General features: G+C 36.6%; 1 protein-coding gene across 1 annotated transcript; it reads right to left on the reverse strand.

Annotated features, from left to right (window-relative positions):
* Positions 1-245: 245 nt before the first annotated feature.
* On the reverse strand, positions 246-4,350 carry LOC122006933 (calcium-dependent protein kinase 3-like). The gene is made up of 7 exons (XM_042562636.1): positions 3,512-4,350; positions 2,467-2,610; positions 2,191-2,343; positions 1,753-1,868; positions 1,499-1,666; positions 724-954; positions 246-654 (listed from the first exon to the last, which is right to left on the reverse strand). Exons 1-7 carry the CDS (start codon positions 4,167-4,169, stop codon positions 511-513), a joined length of 1,614 nt encoding a protein of 537 aa, XP_042418570.1. The 5' UTR covers positions 4,170-4,350; the 3' UTR covers positions 246-510.
* Positions 4,351-20,529: the final 16,179 nt, after the last annotated feature.

Here is a 20,529-nt window from a genome sequence, read left to right on the forward strand (position 1 = left end):
AATCAAGTACAAAATTGTGCCAAGACACTAAACAGATGGATCACTATGTAATTAAGAAAATTAGACAAAATATTAACTTTTCTTTCTTCTCGTCATCTATCTTGTAGTTCATCGACTACAAGCTTTGCAACTTGTAATTTAGTCTCACGACCATACCAAGTTTGCACAATCTCATAGTTGATTCCAATACAATGCAAACTCTCCATACTGTTTCTTGTTCAATCATAATGCAAATGCTAACAAGATTTCCTCTCTAATCATAGTGATTATGAAACAAATATTGTACATCTAGTTACAACAAAGCCCCCCTCCCACAAACTATTCCAACACAATGCTCCAAATTAGCCATATTCACACGAGTGTAGAACTACAACACTCCACAATGGCATGGCACTGGAACCACTAGATAAAGAGCAAGTTAAGCAAGAGGGGTTACCTGGCCAAAGTGCGCGAGAAAAAAAAAAGCAGAAGATAAAGAATTTTGTCGTCCATTCGAGATTAGTCCATTCATCACCCCAAGTTTAAGGATCCATCCTTCATTAATCTGACACTAAGACTGTTAAATCTCCCTCTTGAATAGTGGCGTGATGCCTTTCTCCAATCGGTTCCGGTCTTCATCATTGCCACAAATTCATCATAGCTTATTAATCCATCCTGCAATTGGATATCCTGTTAATGAAGACGAGGGTAAAGGTGCCCAATAGAAGATTGGCAGAATTGTACCTTGTCGGTATCAATTTCTTGGAGGATATTGTTTGCCGCATCTGTGCTATCAGTAGCTCCATCTTCGGTTAGTGCCTCACGAAGCTCCTCTAGCTCAATAAAGCCATTCCCGTCTTTATCAAAGTATGAGAAGGCCTTTCTGAGATGCTCATCATTTGTCATTCTCTGTAAATGAAGAGATACAGCCAGAAACTCCCCGTAGTCTAGAGTGCCTTTTCCATTGCTATCGACCTATTCGACAAAAGGATATGGTTGAATTTTAAAGCTCATTTCTCTTTGCTGAGCAAACATATTAACTCTAATAAGTGAATGTAATGTTGACTCAATGAATGGAGAAATAATTAATTGAACCTTTATTATCGATCTACGCAATTAAGAAAGTAAATATTTTTTTACATGAAACATCACATATTTATCCATGGAGAAATATTTCTAGCCAAATATCAGAATGTTCAGAATTTGTTACTTAGATTCAACATGAGTATCCCGCATGGGTGTCAAAGATCAGGATATCCTTTTTGACAGAAGAAAAATGTTACAGGACCCAAGCATTCTTACATGCTCAAAGTTTGAGACTAAAACCCTGAAATATGACACCACACTTTCTTGTGACAAACGTAAGATTCTTAGATGCTCAATTTAAGCTTCTAGTTGAAAATTCCAAATCAATTCAGCCTAGAGTTCCCAATAAAAATTGTCATGCATTGAAGATTACAAGGCATGAACCGAATTCAAGTAGCAGGAACTGAGAAACTCATCATGTATATATACTTACAGCTTCAATGAGCATCTGCACTTCAGACTCTATAAGGTGTGAACCAAAATGAGGAAGGCCAGCTTTGAGTTCGTCGTGTGAAACAATACCGTCATTGTCAGCATCCATCATCTTAAACATCTCTTTAATATCTTCAACTTCTTCAGTAGACAAGTGATCAGCAATAATCTAAGAAGCAATTAGCAGAATTAAGCTGTACTCATATATTCGAGAATATAAGAAGCAGTTAACCTACAAGATGCAATGTAGCATACCCTCAAAGCTCTCCTTTTAAATCTATTCATTCTTGAAAATTGCTTGAGTCTCGACTTGACAACGTCACCAAGTGGCACATTGGGTGCTTTCTTAGCATTTTGAATCCAAGGATGATCTGCAATAAAAGGGATGCATATCTTAGCGCCAGTTCTATGAACTGCAGATGAAAATGGTAAATTAAAGAATTTCTAACAGAAGGTGTCTAGAAGCTAGGAACCATGGAATACGGCATCAATGAAGAGAAGATAGTTGTTCTAACTACAACTAGAAATATCAAATTTCCATAATTTTCTTTCATGATTTTCCATTAAAAGTACACATGCATGACTACGATTAACTGGACAGAACTGAGATTAGATGAACTAGTTCTTTACAAATAATGAAGAACCAGTCAACCAGCTCCCTTCACAAGAAAGTGAGCATGACATGTAACATACCGAGCACTTGCTTTGCAGTTAACCTAAGTTTGGGATCAGGTTCCAACATCTGCTGGACCAAATTCTTAGCACTTTCTGACACACTAGGCCATGGATCGCGCTTGAAATCAATTATCCCCCTCAGAATAGCTTGTGCAACTCCTTGTTCAGTTTCTGCAGTGTAAACACATTGCAACCTTAGCAGAGAGACAGAGTTCATCAGAAGATGAGAATGTGAAATTAAGTATACGTTTGCTGATGTTGCAGAAAATAGTATTACAATTACATAGCACATACCAGCCCAAAATGGTGGAACTCCACAAAGGAGAATATAGAGAATAACTCCAGCACTCCATATATCAATTTCTGGTCCATAATTCCTCTTTAATACTTCAGGAGCCATATAATATGGGCTCCCAACAATCTCTGAAAACCTTTCTCCTGATAATGGAGAAACTTATAATTGTAAGTTTGCATGTATTCATCTGATGGACATTAGTAATCATCATAATCAAATGGTGACAGTAAAATTTGATGTATGCATAGTACTCCAGATCATACCATTTATTAGCTCATATGATATAGGATGTGAAAAAGGACCATTGCAGAAGATGGAGGTAAATATGGTATAGAAAATTGGTTTAGTCCTAATATTTTGCATATTAGTTACCTCAACCATTGTAGACACTCGATCCCTCAACACCAGTTGCATACTTTGAACTCAATAGTCTTCAGAAAAAGTTACTACTTTTAACCACATAGGAAGTCATAAAGAACATGGTGCCTAAACTAGAACGCTTTTTGAGATATAAGTTATCTGTTCTTAGTGGTTTATTGCTGGTTATTTTCCTTCATCCCTTCCCTCACCATAGATGTTTCCCTCCTTGGCAATGAATTAATAGTCCTAATAGGATTTTTGACTTTGATGCTAATATAGTAAATCTTTTTGTTTTCCTTATGACACTGCAAGTTTGTCAGTTATATTATATGCAAGAAAGGTAGGTTTAAGCTAAAATTGAAAGGTCGTGATGATGCTTCAAATGCTAATCAAGACAATTTGGCCTTTGCAAGAAAGAACGACAAACCAATTTCTGCTATCAATTATAAATTCGGAGTAATCAGAGAAAGCTTCGTCAATAATAGCATATGTAAACCAAGATTTTAGATGATGTTGACCACACAAGAGAATGCCATTGGATTTGACAAAACAAATTAGGAACCCTGCAACACTGGTATGGTCCAGAACTATGATTTGGCTGCCTCAGAAACCGCCTAATCAGGAGGGTTGTGTGTTAACCAATAAACAAACAGATCCAGGCATCCAGATGAGAAATTGACTAACCAGGCTTGAAAAATACGGAAAGCCCAAAGTCGATCGCTTTCAATGGCGAGTTCTCCTTATTGTTGGCAAACAGAAAGTTCTCTGGCTTGAGGTCGCGGTGGATGACCCCATGCCGATGGCACAGCTGCACGACTTCAACAATGGTCCTCATGACCGCGGCCGCCGCGCGCTCCGAGTAGTGTCCGCGCGCCACGATGCGGTCGAACAGCTCCCCGCCTTCGCACAGCTCCATCACCAGATGCACGGCGCCTTCGTCCTCCAGCGCCTCGCGCAGAGTCACGATGCTGGGGCTCTTCGGCAGGTGCCGCATTATGGCCACCTCCCGCCGCACGTCTTCCACGTCCACAGCCGTCCGCAGCTTCCTCTTGGAGATCGACTTGCAGGCGAGGAGCTCCTTGGTGTGGCGGTCCATGCAGAGGTAGGTGACGCCGAACTCTCCGCGGCCGAGCTCGCGGTCCAAGGCGTACATCTCCTCGATCGCGCCCGCCAACTTCGCGTCGCCGCTCAGCACGGTCATGCGCTTGTGCTGTAACCCACCATTCTGGTTCTGGCGGTTCTTGCGGGCGGCGGAACCTCCGTGGTCGTGGTGGGCGGCCGAAAAGTGCGTGTTGACGTCCTCGCGGGCGACGGCCGCCGGCGAGCGGCAGCAGTTGCCCATTTGGGATCTCCGATCCGGAGGCCTTCTGCGTGGAGGCGGAGAGAACGATCGACGGCAGGAGAGATGGGTAGGGCTTCACCTTCACGTCGGATCTAGTGGAAAAAGACGGAGCTTTTCCGGATTGGGGAAAGCCGATGCGTTTGTCGTTGGGAAAGAAGAGAGCGAATGTGACTGTCTGGAGAGAGAGAGAAGAAAAGAGAGATAACCGTTGGGTTTATTTATTTACTTTGCGAAATTTAGAAAAAAATAAAGAAAAGTGGAATTGATTTGACCTACTGAAATGTGAAATAAAAAAAATGCTGTCAGAATATTCTCTGAGAATATAGTTAACGTATTTATGTACAAATAATAAGAGTTTAAAATTTTACTTTTATTTTAATTTTAATTTGTAAATTTCATTCGACCCTTAATGATCAACCCGGATTTACGATCTAAGGATACATCATATAAATTGATTAGCTGATGTCTAGACATCACCTATTTAATAAGTGAGATTCATTCCTAATCCTGTCTGAACGTTGAATCAACGGACGCTGGGCACGTGGCACTCTCCGAACTGATGACATGGATCTTCGACCGGTCGTAGGGGTCTCCGACGAACCTACAAGGAAGTCGGGCTGGGAAGGGGTTCTCGACGACGACCCTCCGACGCTCAAGTCAGGCAAGAGGAAACTAGGAAGTGGCTTCGAATCTCGGAGAATGTGTACCTACGGCGAAGTGTGAGGACCCTTATATAGAGTTGTGAAGAGACTTATGCACACATACCGAGGTGAATACGTGTCCTCTTACCATACCTCAGTATGAGCTTGTCAGAGGAGCTTGCCTGACACCATACTGCTACAGTCCGAGCACTTCTCTGATGGGAAGGCAGAACCCTCTGTCGTAAGGTTCAGTGTGTGACTTGATCGTTGGACATGCCTGTTGTCAGAAGACGTTTCTCGATGTCTCCCTTGTCCTTTTGTCTCTTCTGTTCCCTCACCGAACGTCCGGCCGTTCGGCAGTCCCATCACGTCCGACCGGACGTAGGTACTGATCCGCACGGGAGATTCCAGGTCGTGTGCTCGGATGAAACTGTTCACAGCATTACTGCTTTACGCCTCGGCCGAGCGGGCTACCCGCTCGGCTCGGCGACCTTATTCACCATGAGCGTCGGAGACCCAACTCCCCGTCGGGTTGTCTTTGATTCCGCTTAAACTCCGTTCGGCCGGTCGGTCCCCCCTTTCTGGTCGGCCATTTGACCTTTAATCTCCACATGGCATTGACTCCCCTCAAAGGGGATCCCGCGTCCATATCGTCGGATCAATCCCTATTAATCAATGAATATAATGATCCATCTTTTAGATCGTAAATTATCATCTAGAGATTTTGTATTCTTTAATAACTACTATCAATCACGTTGGTTAAATAGTCACTAAACAATATTGAATATTAAAAAATAAATAAAAATATTCTAGTTACATTGATTAAAAATGTGATTGTGCATTATTCTAAATTAACATTTAAATTATAATACCCATTAATAACAATCATAAAGTGTTTAGTATTATAACTCTATTTAAAATACAATTATATTTTGATCAAAATATAATGGTGTGATAGAAATATATGTAAACCAACCTTCCATATCTCAATCAATCAATTCAAGTCCTCAGGGCTATTTTACAGTCATTTTTCTCTGAATAAAAATACAATTAAATGATGTTAAGTTTCTAAGTTGGTGGCTATATGTGTTTTCTTATTTATCGATCGATGAAAAATTTACATAGGACTAGAAAATTTACATAGGACTAGATCGATTATTAATAGCCAATGAGATTAATTGAGATTTTGATCTTGATAACTTTATCTAAACCCTATCTTATTTACTTGATCAAATTTACATCAATCAACTCAATTAAATAAGTTTGTGATCTTTTCTTCGAACAACTTTTATCTCTGATCAACTCAACATATATTCAATCAACTATCAAAGGTTTGAGTTGATCCAGGATTTGTGTCAACTTAAGACAAAGCCGTTGATAGAGAAGGTCACAAATTAAATTTGGTTGAGTTGGTTAATATAGATTTTGAATTGACTTTAAAAAGAAATAATGATTATGATTATTAATATGTCAATCATTTAAAAATAATAATAAATTTAGTTAATTTTAGGATAATCAGGTTTGGTTCAATTTTTCTGATAAATCAAAAAGTGCTCACGAATGACTCAGAAGTTTAATATTTTTTAGTTGCACGCTCCATTTGAAAAAAAAAAATTCTTATAAATATATCATTACTAGAGATCAAATCATATATTTCTGAATAATAATCTAGATAGTCCGGGGCAATATTTCAATCAACTAGAACATATTTGAGTTTGTTGAAATTATCTAAATTGCTATTATTAATAGGAGAGGGAAGCAACAATCTCAGCAATTTGCAGAATTGCAGAATCTTTTTTAATTTTTCTAATTGTATTCTTGTATTTTGAGATACTCTGGCCAACCTAAAAAAGATTTGTTAACTCTCACAAGGTTCATTTTATTTTTATTATATTTATTTTCTTTTGATCTTTAATTCTTATCCATTTATATTAGAGGAAAATAACACATCTTGTGCATAAGGGTATTCTTAAAAATTAAAATGGTGTCTTATTTTACGTAAAGCCAAAATTTAAAAGGTCCCCTTGTTATTCTTTTCATGAAAAGAATCTCTTTTTTAAAAATATTAAAATAACATCATTAATGTATTTCTCATATTAAAAATATTGTTATTCCCGTGTTAATAAAATATATATCATCGTAATTACTATAACATAATAATATGAAAAGAAGTCTTAGTATAATAATAAAATTATTATTTTATGATCAAAAAATTACGAGTTTGAATTTTGAAAACAACCTCTTATAAAAAGTAAGATAAAGTTACGTACAATGGATCTTTCCTCAAGATCCCACGCCAATCTTCGTATATTGGTCTACCCTTTTTTAACTGCTATAACATAATATAAAATTATTAATATAATCAATTTCTTATCCAAATATAAAATTATTAATATAATCAATTTCTTATCAAGTTGACCAAATTCAAGTTTAACTCGAGTTAGAATTTCAATTTTTGATCATTATGTTATGTTAGTTAGTTGAGGAATAATCATGTAGATTAAGATTGATCGGATATTTGACAAGATTAAAAAATCAAAGTGGATCATGGTTAATCAAATACTTAGTGATCGAAAATCCAACATGGAGTAATCACAAGAAGAAAGTCTAAGTGGGTTACGGCTAATGGGATACTTGGCGATCGGAAGTCTAATAGGGAGTTGACATGAGGCGTGAAGTTCGGGTAGATTAAGGGTGACCCAATGTTAAGTAATGAGAAAGACACGACAAGTCGAGGTTAATCGGATGTTATTGTTAGTACCCCAATGTAGTTTTGATGTGATCAACCAAGTCAGGTTAGGTCATGTTAGTATATAACCCTTGTGTCTAAGTGTGTAGGAACATAAGAGCACAGGAAATCGAGCGAAAGATGCAACTAGCAAGAAGGACGGCATGGGAGAGAGCCAACGGGTTCGGTGCGTCCGAGGGACGAGGTGCTGTGAAAGAGTACGCGGGCGGATGAGATAGAGGCGCGCGACTTTTCTGAGGGATGAGAAGCCAGAGCGAAAGACTACTCGAAGGCCGGAAGTTGGGTTCGGGTGAGTCATATTCCGGATGGCTGAGATCACACAAGCGAGCGGATCCGGAGCGAAAGATCGGGACCAATGCGAATGGAACCGGAGCGGAAGACGCGGACCAAAAAGTCTACTGGAAGTTGACTTTCTGGTACCGGCACCCGGAACCCTTCTGGACACCCGAAACTGAATTTTATCCAAATGCAACGTGTAGCATTGCGTTGCGACGAGGATAATGCTTTATCCCCTATAGACGCTTGGACCCTTCCAGGTGCCCCGACTAGGGTTATAAATACAACATTGGTCCCAATGGTTCAGTACAATACTTGTAATTGATTTCTTTTCAGTCTTGTTCTATAATTGAGTGCTTCAACTACTATAAGAGACTTTTCCTTCCGGTTGTATCTAAGTAAATCTTTTGTGCCTCTTTTTTTTTTTATTTAGTCTCTTATTTCTTTTATGCAAGTGTTGAGTCTTATAAAGTTATAAAGTTCGAGGAAGGTTCGTTTTCCTTTGCAGGACTATTCACCCTCATCTAGCCGGGGCCGCCTAGGGTCCTACAGTTATGCAACGTTAAAGTTCCAACTTGTTAAGATTGACCGGATGTTAGACAACAAGGAAGTTTCGACATGTCAAGATTAACCCCGATGCTAGGCAACAAAAAGTTTTGGCAGATCAAGGTTGACCGAATGTTGGTAAAGGAAGTCCTAGTAGATTGAACTTCAACTGAATATTAGACAAAATGAGAATTCAATTTTGATAAGGCTTAAACAAGAGTATTAGTTGATGAATAGGGTATATCAATCAATAAATAGACACAAAACCTCCAAAACCTCAAAAATATTGTTGTTGCAGTATATAACTACAATGTTGATACAGTACCCATAAACATAATTTTACTACAATAACATTCGATTTTAGAAATCTACTATAAATTTTAGAATTCGACTGTTCAACTCAATTAATGACATCAATCGACTAATGGTTAATATTAGTTGACTGATGGTTTCAAAAATTAAACAAAAGCAAGTCAATTCAATTGTTAGATTTGACTAATGACATCAATCAATTGATTGTTGATATCAGTCGACTAATATCAATCAGGAGTTGAATAGAGACAGATTAATTCGATTGCAAAATTCTGACTGATTGTTGATTGATCGGATGAATTAATCGACTGATGTTCAAATAATCGACAAAATTTGACAGATTTTAGAAGGTTCATAGATGGTTCAACGGCTTAAATAGTGTCAGAGACCATATCAATCGAAATCAACTTCGACCTAAATGCTTTAAAAAAGATATTTTAAGGAGATTTTGACAATTAATTCTTAGAGGTTCGAGGATGTAGTGTTATTACATTTCCATATCAACAAGAGACATTCTTAAACAATCAATAGTGATCAAAAGTGAAATTTTTGTAAAGTTGTTTACATTTTTGTATAGCAATCATCAACAATCAAAAGTAAGATTCTTGTAAAGTTATTTACATTCTTGCTTTTATATATTGTATTGTTGTTGTATTGTTGTGAAATATATTATAAGAGATTTTTCAAGAATGGGAAGGTTTAGTAGAGGTAAATTGCTATAACTAGACCTTGGATTAGTTGCCTTAAGAGGTGAATATTAAGTAAAACTAAGGTATTATGTATGTAACATCAAGTTTGATTCAAATATTATATTGAGTATTCAAACGACAATCTTGCAGTCAAGATAAAGCTATCAGAACTATTCACCCTCTCTACTTCTTGCACGAGTCCAAAGAAAGATTACTCCAACTTAATCAAAATTATTATTTATAAAATATTATTTAAATTATTTAAATTACTTAAACTTAATAAAAATAGATTCAATTTAGTAAACATTTTTTAAAGTAATTTTAAATTTTGATAAACTGACGCAAATTTAATTAAGTTGATAAAGTATATATATTTTGACTAAGTTTAAGTATTTTATGGGTAGTAATTTTGTTTAAATTGAACTGATTTCAATTATCTGCCTGTTCTTTTTTATTTTAATCAAAAGGACTTTATTTATATATATATATATATATATATATATATATATATATATATATATATATATATATATATATATATATATGCTACGGACAGTTCACTACGGAACGATTTACAACAAATTTTGAGGCGCCTGAAATTAATCCAGGTACCTCGATTCATTTTTTAAATTTTTAATTGGGGCACCGGGATTTGATCCAGACGCCCGGCTCTTCTTTTAAAAAAAAAAATCATAAATTTCTTAAAACATTCCAAACACATATATTATATCCCGTGAGCTCCTAAAATTATTTATCTTGAATATTATAATCTAAGAGGGAAGCCTGAACCATAGAAGAAAATCTTATTAGCTTAAATTCATGCTAATGCAACCCCTAAATTTTAAAATCTTAAACCCTAAATATATATAATATATCCCGTGAACATCTAAAATTTTAATCTTGAACACTATAACCCAAAAGAAAAGCTTAAACCATAGAGGAAAAATCTTATTGACTCAAACTTGTTATAACACAACTCCTAATTTTTAAAACTTTGAACCCTAAATACATATAATATTCCTCAAAATAAAAAAAAAAATTATGCCTAGATTCATTTAGGTGCCTAGACTCATTCACAAACATACCCCTGGATCAATTCTAGACGTCCTGAGTCTAATCCGAATGAGTCTGCAGGGTAAGATCCACAGATGGACAATCTTTCTTCTAATTCGCCTATTGTATAAATTCAAAGCACAACTTATACGAAATTGATCTTTAAAATATTTGTCTCAATTTGAGATTTGAACTCGATTTCTTTTATTATTCATTTTACTAGGCATCAGACCGTGTGCAGGCATCCCCTTCTTTAGAAAATATACCAAAAACACACTTCAACCCTCCATTTCATTCACCTCAAGGCCAGCAACAATCTTGTAACTTCAATCCAACTGATCCTTAAATATTGTATCTCACTTCCTCCTATTGATAGGATTTTCACTCTCCTTAATGTGATCAGGCTACCGCATACAAATCATTCAAAATGATTCAACGCAAGATCTTGTCAGAGATATACAATCATATGCAAAATTGAAAGAGAAGCATTAAAATGAAAACTATAAATCCACACCTACAATTCAGAGGCATCCTCGGCCTCTTCATCCCTAAAAGAATCCCAAGATCAAACAGAAATCGGCCACAGGGCGTGATCTTTTGTAGCTGTGACGGCAACGGCTCCGTAATCTGGATCCGGTTGTCATATCATGTCCAAATCTATTAGCAGCCCATCAATACTAATGATAATGTGCTAATGGATTCCATATCCGATAATACAAACCCATGATTAAACATAAAATTGGATTTGTCAATAATGATAAAATTTGTGTGTTATTAATATGTCAGCCCATAATGGAGGTTAAATCCAACACCTATTTCTCCTTTAGCCTCCTTGCTCACTAATTCCCTTTCCCCGCCTCGTTCATTCTATCATCTTGTTTCTTAGTGGTAAAAATGAATACGCTCGTCCTTAGCACCTCCGTCAATCTGTCTCAAGATCAACACGGAGGAGATAAATCACAAGCGACTACTAGCTTTTGGAATAATGAAACACATAATTAGGGAGGTATTTACATCGACTTTGCCGAGATTCAGCTCATGGTGATAACACTCATGCGCTAACCACTAGACCATCCCGAAGGGCACCTTAATGAAAAAGCTCTTGTTTAGGGATTGTTTAGGGATGTGACCATAAATCATATTTATATCAAATTTTATATTATTTGTTCTAATTCTCATTTATTATATCTATCATCTTCATTCCTATTAGAGTTTCAACTTTCATTCTCATCTCCATCGTCCCCCATACTCATATCTATCGGGATCATATATTCATCATTATACTCATACTCATCAAAGAATAGGATATCATTTGTACTAATAATTTTCTTTATTTCATCCAACTTCAACAAAAATAAATTAAATTAACATTATATTCAAAAATATATATATAATTTAAAAAATATATAGTTAAACATCTATAGCTTATTTCTAATATAATAGGATTCAATAAAAACGTATTAAACATCAATAAAAAATAATTTATGGGTTTTTTTTGTGTGTATAGAGGATTGATATTTTGTACATCCTTAGTGGATGATCAACGGTGGACGACCCTCATAAGTCGGGGTGGCTAAGAAAGAGAGAGGATTGATATCTTGTACATCCATATTATTAATAATTATAAAAATAAAATAAATGATATAAAAATAATTTAATTTTTAAATTGAACATTTTCTTTAAAATAAATTTAAATTCTCAGGCTCCGAAGCGGAATAGCCAACAAGTGAAATGGGAGGGCCCAGACTTCGCCGGCTCCCGGTAATACTACTTTCCGCGAGCACAAGTTTAGCTAGCTGTCCTTGTCTGATATCTACCCATAGTCCCTGTCAAAGCTCCATTCTTGGGTGATGGAAGAGAATACAGGGGCGGATCCAGGGGCGACATTGGCGGTCGTCCTCCTTGTCAACGGTGGAACCTCTAGTATTATGATGTTCCACTGATGAAGATAGAGAATACCGTCCTCTGTTCCGTATAAAAATTATTTCTCCATACTTGAATTTTTGGATCCGTCGTTGATTATATATGTTCTTTTAATTTATTTTGCATGGGAAAAACAAGATGACAAGTAAAAAATCTACTTAATTTACATAGAAATAATATATTAGATCCGGAAGTGAAAATGGAGGTTCCATTGAATTGAATTGTGAGGGTGGTCTTTAAAGATAAGTGTTGCTCGATGAATTAGATAATTACATTGACCGGTCTTACACTAATGATTTGTATGAAAAGCTTCTCTATTTATTTACTCGGTGGAGCCTGCATGCTTATGGTGTGGCACATTAAAATAAGGTCTTTGCCTGCATAAGGCTAAGGCAATCATGAGTTCTCAGCTTGCTTCAATCAATAATGCAGTGTCTGCACCAGCACCTCAGATGTCAGTACTAGTTGCTTGGCTACAATGGTGAATTTTGACTTGGCCACAACGATGATTTAATTTGGATAAAAAAAATCATGTTTCTCGTTCGGATGAAACAGACTGCTACAGGGTAAAAAGTGCGAGCCTTCCTTTCCAGGGCTTCTCCACCACTGTCGACTCCACATAGCCAAAAAGATGTTAGCTAGATCGATGCTGCTCAGAACTCAAATATTGAATAAATTGCAAATGCTGCATAGATTTACTAGATAGACAGGAGTAGAATCCATTTCCTTGTATATTTTCTCAGTTAACTACAGTAAAACACAGCGACGTAGTTAGGATTTTCATTCAGGAGGGGCAAAGCGACGGAGTCGGCGAACGATAACGATGATACTGACAGCAAACAATGGTGTCGGCTAAGTGAAAAAATTAAGTAAATTTCATCTCAATTAAAAGGTGTTTTTTTTCATGGAACATGGGCGAAGCGACAATGTTAGCTAAATGAAGACAACGACCATGCAACAAATGACAGTGATGATGGTAGCAATCGGTGTCCGACGATAGTGACTTGGGCTATAACGGCAGCGACATGCCGCGAAAGATTTTGTGGGTAAAATTAGAGTAAGAAAAAAAGAATATGAAAGAAATTATAGGAAGAAAAAAAAATGGGAAGAGGAAAATAAAAGTTCGGGATTTGAGGAGGTTCAAGAAAAATGGATAAAGGAAAAAAAGAGGAATGTGGGTTAGGTTGAAAGGGTTTTAATTGAAATTTTTGCTAAAAACATGAGAAAGTTTCAAAATTTATGATTATATATATATTTTTTTAATTTTTTTTCCACCGTACTAATATTTTCCTTGAATTTCAAGGTGCGATTGTACACCTGAGCCTTATATATAGCTACGCCCCTGGTAAAACATGTCATTAGAATCCCAGAAAAAGATGCAGATTCTTTGCGATAATGTTTTAGGAAAACAAAAATGCAAGTGTTTTTAACATTGCTCTTCTCTTAGCCCATGGATTACTATTGAGGATTTACTTGTAAGAGATCTAAAGGAGAAAATTTTTGACCAACATTTACATCATAGAAATCAAACAAAAGAAAACAAGGAAACCAGAGCCGCCAAAAGATTAACAGCTTGTAAGAATAATTATAATTAATTAACGTTTTGGAGGAAGATCTAGATATTCTCTGGTCAATTGAACGTCAGGTAAAATATTATTAAGAATTTTACCACGTCGAATGGTAAACATTATCCTTCATTTCATCGAAAGAAATGGGGGAAAAAAAATCGAACCCATCACTGTCCACTAATTGCCTCGGAACTTGAAGATTTTTAAGTATTCGTCCAACAACCATCGGCACTGTTTGTTGGACCACCATGACAAAGATGAATGTGCGGGCATTTGTTGGGTTATATTTAATATTTTGGATAAATTTCTCCGTCACGGATATGTAATTTTAGGGTGTTACTAGTAGGGAAAATTTACATGTAGTCCTCGTTGATAAATATAATTTTATATGCAGTTCTTATTTTTTAAATTTTTTATTTTCACTCCCTAGTCAAATATATTTACCTAATTACCTATGATATTTTTAGGTATAAAAAATTCAAAAATCAGTATAATTCATCTTAAATTCAGTACATTAAATTTAGAATCTAGTATATTTTTTATCAAATTGAGTATAATTCTTTTTTCATCTTAATTGGATGGAAAATATATTAGATTTTCTTTAAATGGTACTCAATTGGATGAAAAATATACTAGATTTTCTTTAAATGATAAATAGTGCTGAATTTAGAAGAAATTATATTGAGAAAAAAATTATGCTCAATTTAATAGAAAATATACTCGATTCTAATTTAAAGTGCTGAATTTAATAGGAATTATACTCATTTTTAGACTATTTGTACCTAAAAAAATATGAGAGTTAATTTTGATAGAAAATATACATGATTTTCTTTAAATGACACTCAATTGGATGAAAATATACTAAATTTTGTTTAAATGGTACTGAATTTAGGAGAAATTATATTAAGCAGGGAAAAAATCATGCTCAATTTAATAGAAAATATACTTGATTCTAATGTAAAATACTGAATTTAACAGGAATTATACTCGTTTTTAGATTTTTTATATCTAAAAAATATGAGAAATAATTTTGATAGAAAATATACTCGATTCTAATATAAAATACTGACTTTAAGAAGAATTATACTCATTCTTGGACTTTTTATACCTAAAAAATCTGAGGGCAATTAGGTCATGATATTTACATGAGGGGAGTTGAAGCAAAGGAAACTTTGCATGTAGGGAGTGAAAACAAAATTTTTTGGATAGAGGGACTGCATGCGAAATTAAGAATGGGATTGGAGATTTTTTTCCACTTTACCATTACTAGTAAAGTATTCATATCAGTTTTTTTTATCTAAAATATATAATTTAAAATAAAAAAATTATTTTATTAAATTTAGATATTTATCTTTTAATACTCCATATATTAATTTCTCTATTTTTTTTCTCTTTTCTTTATAATATTTATGGAATAAATCTATTATTTAAATTTAAAGAAGTATTATTGATAAATGTATAATTTAAAAAATAGATAGAGTAATTGATGTAAAAAAATTTTTAATTGACGTCTCCCTGCCTAAACATCCATGTAGTGAGTCCATGAACCCAGTATGCATATTCAAACAGTAGATCCAATAAATAATTAACAAGCAAAGCATCAGGGAGCACAACTTATATAAGCATGAAAGAAAAGAAAGCCACTGCATAACCTTATAAGGAATAACTAAAGTACACTGGAATCACACATATGAAGAACATATACCTAATCTTGTAGGGGATGGTTATGATATACCTGTTGTAATCATCATTATAACACATTCGTAAGATCCTAGATTATGTAACTAGGTTGTCCATTCATTTCATCACCATTTATATTTGAAAAGATCCTAGTTAAACTGCCAAGTTCTCCTTCAGCATTGCAATTCATGAATAACCCCATAGAAATCGAGGAAGACTACCCACAATACATCACAGCTGAAACTCACTGATACCAAAACCGAAGCCACCGAACAATCCAAATTAAGCTAGCACACATTGGAAAGCATCAGCGAGAAATCACAGTATCAATCCGAAACACCAAACCATCCATCATGATAGAGTTGCCGCACACTAAGATCCCAGCAACTACTCACGGATTCAAATCCGAAAAAAAAAAACAGACACCAAGCTATTAAGATTAAGCTAGCACACATTGAAAACATCATCAAGAAAACATAGTAACGAATCCGAATCCTGAATTGAATGTAGTGTCATTAGGAGATAGCCCAGCATTAACTCAACAAAACCTCCTAGCAACTGCTATACTTCTGTTGGTAAATGAGGATCTATGTCTATTGTATTGTTCTTGCAAGGCAGCAAAGTATAAGCCACACCTCCGTGCTCCATCAAATTGATCCTCATATTTCCACTTCACAAAGTAATTGAGGTTTTTCAACAGTCATTTGTTCCAACAATAACCAAATTTCCCAAGTTTCATAAAATTCAGATTTTCAATCCAAGGAGTGATGCGTGTTAGGACTTGATGCTGAGCAATTATGTCGACTGCCTCAAGCTGACGTTAGATAATTTCTTTCCAAAGAAGCTTACTAAGTTTAGGATGGTCTTTAGCAAGTTTTGAGGAGAGTTTGTACTGAAAGTGTTGATAAGAATCTGGAAGGTTACCAACAACTAACACTGGCAACATGCTTCACCTTCAGTATAATCCTCGACTGTGGATATTTCAGTTGGCACTGAAGATGAAAACTGTGTCTTCCATTTGTTGTCATCAATAACTCTTCTGGACACATCATGATCTCTCTGTTCCTCGTACAAAATGTTTGACTTTCCTCAAGCATTATAGCAGAAGAATTGATAGGTTATGCTGCTATATAGTAGAGCTCAGTTCTCCTCTCAATGACAACTTAAACAAATTTCTTTCCACCACTATGTTTTCAGAATCTAAATTATCAAGAGAGTTTCTGCATGTGATAATAGATTGTGTTTGCAATTGAGTAGAATTAACACTTTTACTTGAAAACTTGTTATCGGTCTGCAATATATCAGAAGCTAACACACAATCAACTTTCTTGTCTTCCTTCTCGGAGCTAGCATTAGCAGATTCATCATGTGAAGGATTCCTCTTAGCCATATCATCATCACAAGATAATCTTAACATAGTCATCATTGCCAATGCATTGTTCCTGCAAATTACTCACGCTTCTGTCCACATTCCATTTGAGTCTCATCAGTAAAAGGAGCATATGCAAAATCAGCCACTAGGGATAAAACACTAGTAGCACTTGATGAAATAAAAGTTTGATCAGGTTCTCTAGAATCATCTTCAGCAGCAACACTAGAAGAAACGAGTTCTTTGAGATCAGGAGTCTGAATGTTGTACTCTTTCATATAGATCATGTTTCGAGGATTAGAAAGTTGAGAAATATCCTTCGAATATGCAACATCTCTATCTTTGACCATCCCACTTTTGTCTTCATCCTCCGAGTTACCTTTGAAAGTCAGCAGACTCTCACAAATGACTAAGGTCTCATGGTCATCACCATAAAACACCTTGTCAACCTCATCGTCGTCATACACTGATTCATTAGTCAGCTTGGTCTCGTCTCACACATCTTCTTCAATCAACAAATTGTTGTCTTGTGGTGACTGTTAGATAGAACATGAATCTTGAGGGTGAGCTGGCAAACAGTTTTGGTTGCCCTAATCAATAGTGTCCGGTTCTGTGGCTTTTCACCAACTAGGGCACATTGGGAATTTGCATTTTGCCTTAATGTTTATAGCCGTTGAAACAAGGTTTGAGGGTAATCGAAGGGAAGAAAGTGAACTTTTATTTTATTTTTTCATCTTCTCCCAATTAGTGATATTAGCTTTGTCTTATTTTTCTCGTGATCATCACAATTGCTCCCACCACGTAGATGCTCGGCCCTCGAGTTTGATGACAACCAACTTTACTTGACATGATTGGATATTTCCTTATAATCAAAATTTCTTTCCACTTCGTTAAGCCAATTAATAAATTTCTTGGTCTGTAACGCATCAGAAAACTCAAGAAGATCAACTAGAAATCCGATATCTCTATACCATTCCTCTTGACAACGACTTTTGTGATTGTGAATCAGGTTTTCAAGGGGGGAATTAGAATCAAGATAAAGGAACTTACGACCTTTAAAGATCTCGCGCCACCAGACACTGTTGGTGTAGTCAACACAAATAATCAAAGTTATATTTTGATTAGGAGTGTCAATTCGGGTGAATCGGATTGGGTTGATATTTTTTTAAATCTCAACCAGAATCTAACATGAACCCGAATTCAACCCGAAACCCCTAAATCTAAACCCGAACCCGACCTGAATATGTTGGAACCTCGTGGTAGTTTTGATGTAATCAACCAGGTTAAGTTATGTCTTGTTGTGTTTGACCCTTGTGTCTAAGTGTGCAAGAGCTTAGGAACACAAGAAGTCAAGCGGAAGATGCAGCTAGCGAGAAGAATGACGCAAGAAGGGAGCCGACGGGCTTGGTGCATCCGAGGGACGAGGTGCTGTGGAAGAGTACACCGGTGGACGAGAAGGACGTGCATGACGTTCTGCAGGACGAAAAGCCGGAGCGAAAGTCTGCTTAAGGAGAAGGCCTGAAAATAGGTCTGGGTGAGCCCTATTTCGGATGATTACGATGACCCAAACGATCGGAATAGTAGAAAAACGAAAGGAGGCTGGAATTGTTGCTGGAGGCACCTTTAAAGTGAATTGAAGGCGCCTCCGCACCTTCAAAGTGAATTGAAGGCGCCTCCACACCTTCACTGTGGAAGGCACCTTCCATGGCTGGAAGGCGCCTTTGATGAACAGTACGAAGACGCCTTCCAGCCCTATGGAAGGCACCTTCGATCAGGCTAATTTTACTATTGCAAAGGGATAAAGCTTTATCCTTTGGTGTCTCACTGGAGGAGCCTTCCAACCTATTGGAGGCGCATTCCACCCACGGATAGGATTTTTCAGTAGCTATAAAAAGACCCCTAGAACTAGGAAATAGACAAGAACTTTAGTATCAACTCTTGTAATCATTTTCTAGCAACTGTCTGAGCTTTTCAACGAGTGTAAGAGGCTTCTCCGCCTTCAATAAAGGAGATTTTTATTGTGTTTCACTTGTCTTGCATTAACAATCATGTATGTTGTAACCAAGTAAGCCTTGTGTTTCTTCTTTCTAGTCATTATTTTAATTTATCATTATTGTTGCTTTAATTAAAGTTGAAAGAATAGGAAAAGTTTTTTTTTTCTTTTTCATGCAATTCACTCCCTCAAGTCGGCCACCAAGGGTCCCAACAAGCGGTATCCGAGTCATTGTCCATACCAGATGTAATGTGGGATGACCTTGAACGAAGTTGAGGGTAGGTCCGGAGCTGGTCATGAGTGACCGATGCTCGTGGGGAGGCCCAGAGCAGATCAAGGTGACCGGATGCTTGTGTGGGGTTCGGAGCAGGTCAGAGTGACTGGATAGTTGCAGGGGGGAGAGTAGGTCAGGGTTACTGGATGCTCACGGGGAGGCCCGAAGCAGGTTAGGTCAAGGTGAGGTTATAGGATCGAAAGAGTGCGATAGAGGGGGGAGGGGGGGGAGGTAAAGATCGTGCTTTTAAAAACTTTTCTTTTAATCATTTAAATAAAAGTCGTGCAGCGAAAAATAAGGAACAGATTCAGTTATTTGGTTCAGAGCCTAGGTTGACTCCTACTCCAAGGTCTGCGATTCTTGATCGCATCGTTGACAATCCACTAAAACTCTTTTCTCCGAAAACCTCGGAGAGAAGTAGATCGTACAATGAAATGAGTAAGATAGTAACAGTCTACTATCTTACTTTAGATTAAGTACAAAATAAGCTAATTAAATAAACCGATTACTTGGATAGAAGATGTAGATCGATCAGTACTTCTTAGATGATACAACAGTTTACTTGATGGATGCGTAGAAGAGAAGTAGCACGAATAATAGTTTGCACAGAGATGAACTTTGAACAGATCTGATTTCATTGTTCCCGAACTTTGAATCCAAGGATCGTTGGCTGGTGGTACTTGGGCTTGTGAATTACCTACTTCTATATGTGTGGAACCTTTTATAGTATGCTCCAACACCGTAGGGCCCTGTAGGGAGAGTCCATTTGCCTATGCTAGCCCTACATTATGTTGGGCACACGGATACAAGTGTTCTTGGTGGTGCCCCAGTTTCATGTAGCTGTTAAAAAGTTTCAAACACTGATTCAAACCTCAATTCCAATTCGAGTTCACGTTTATCTGGAAGGGTAACTGGTACACTTGTAGGCAAAGGTTTAGTGATGTCAACTTCCACAAGTACCCTTGCATAACTAATTCTTTCCTTTTGTTGGTGACCTTGTCTGTGTATATAATGGGTTACTGAGGCCGAGGTCGTCCAACAGTCAACCGAAAGTCCATAGATTTTCATTCAGAGTTGAATCTGGCTTTATGCTTCAGCTTCAAAGCAGAAGCATTAATGTCATAGGTAATGATCTTAAGATAGAATGGGCAGCCATAGGTAATGTGTGGTCCTCTTGTAATGACCGATCACACAATTCTTTAGTTTCAAATCGAAAAACTAGCCAGAGGGAGTGATGCATGTAGGGACGGAGTCGGGAAATTCATATTGGGAGAAGTAGGGCCTCTT

This window comes from Zingiber officinale, chromosome 7B, assembly GCF_018446385.1.
Source record: "Zingiber officinale cultivar Zhangliang chromosome 7B, Zo_v1.1, whole genome shotgun sequence".
Lineage (NCBI taxonomy): Eukaryota > Viridiplantae > Streptophyta > Magnoliopsida > Zingiberales > Zingiberaceae > Zingiber > Zingiber officinale.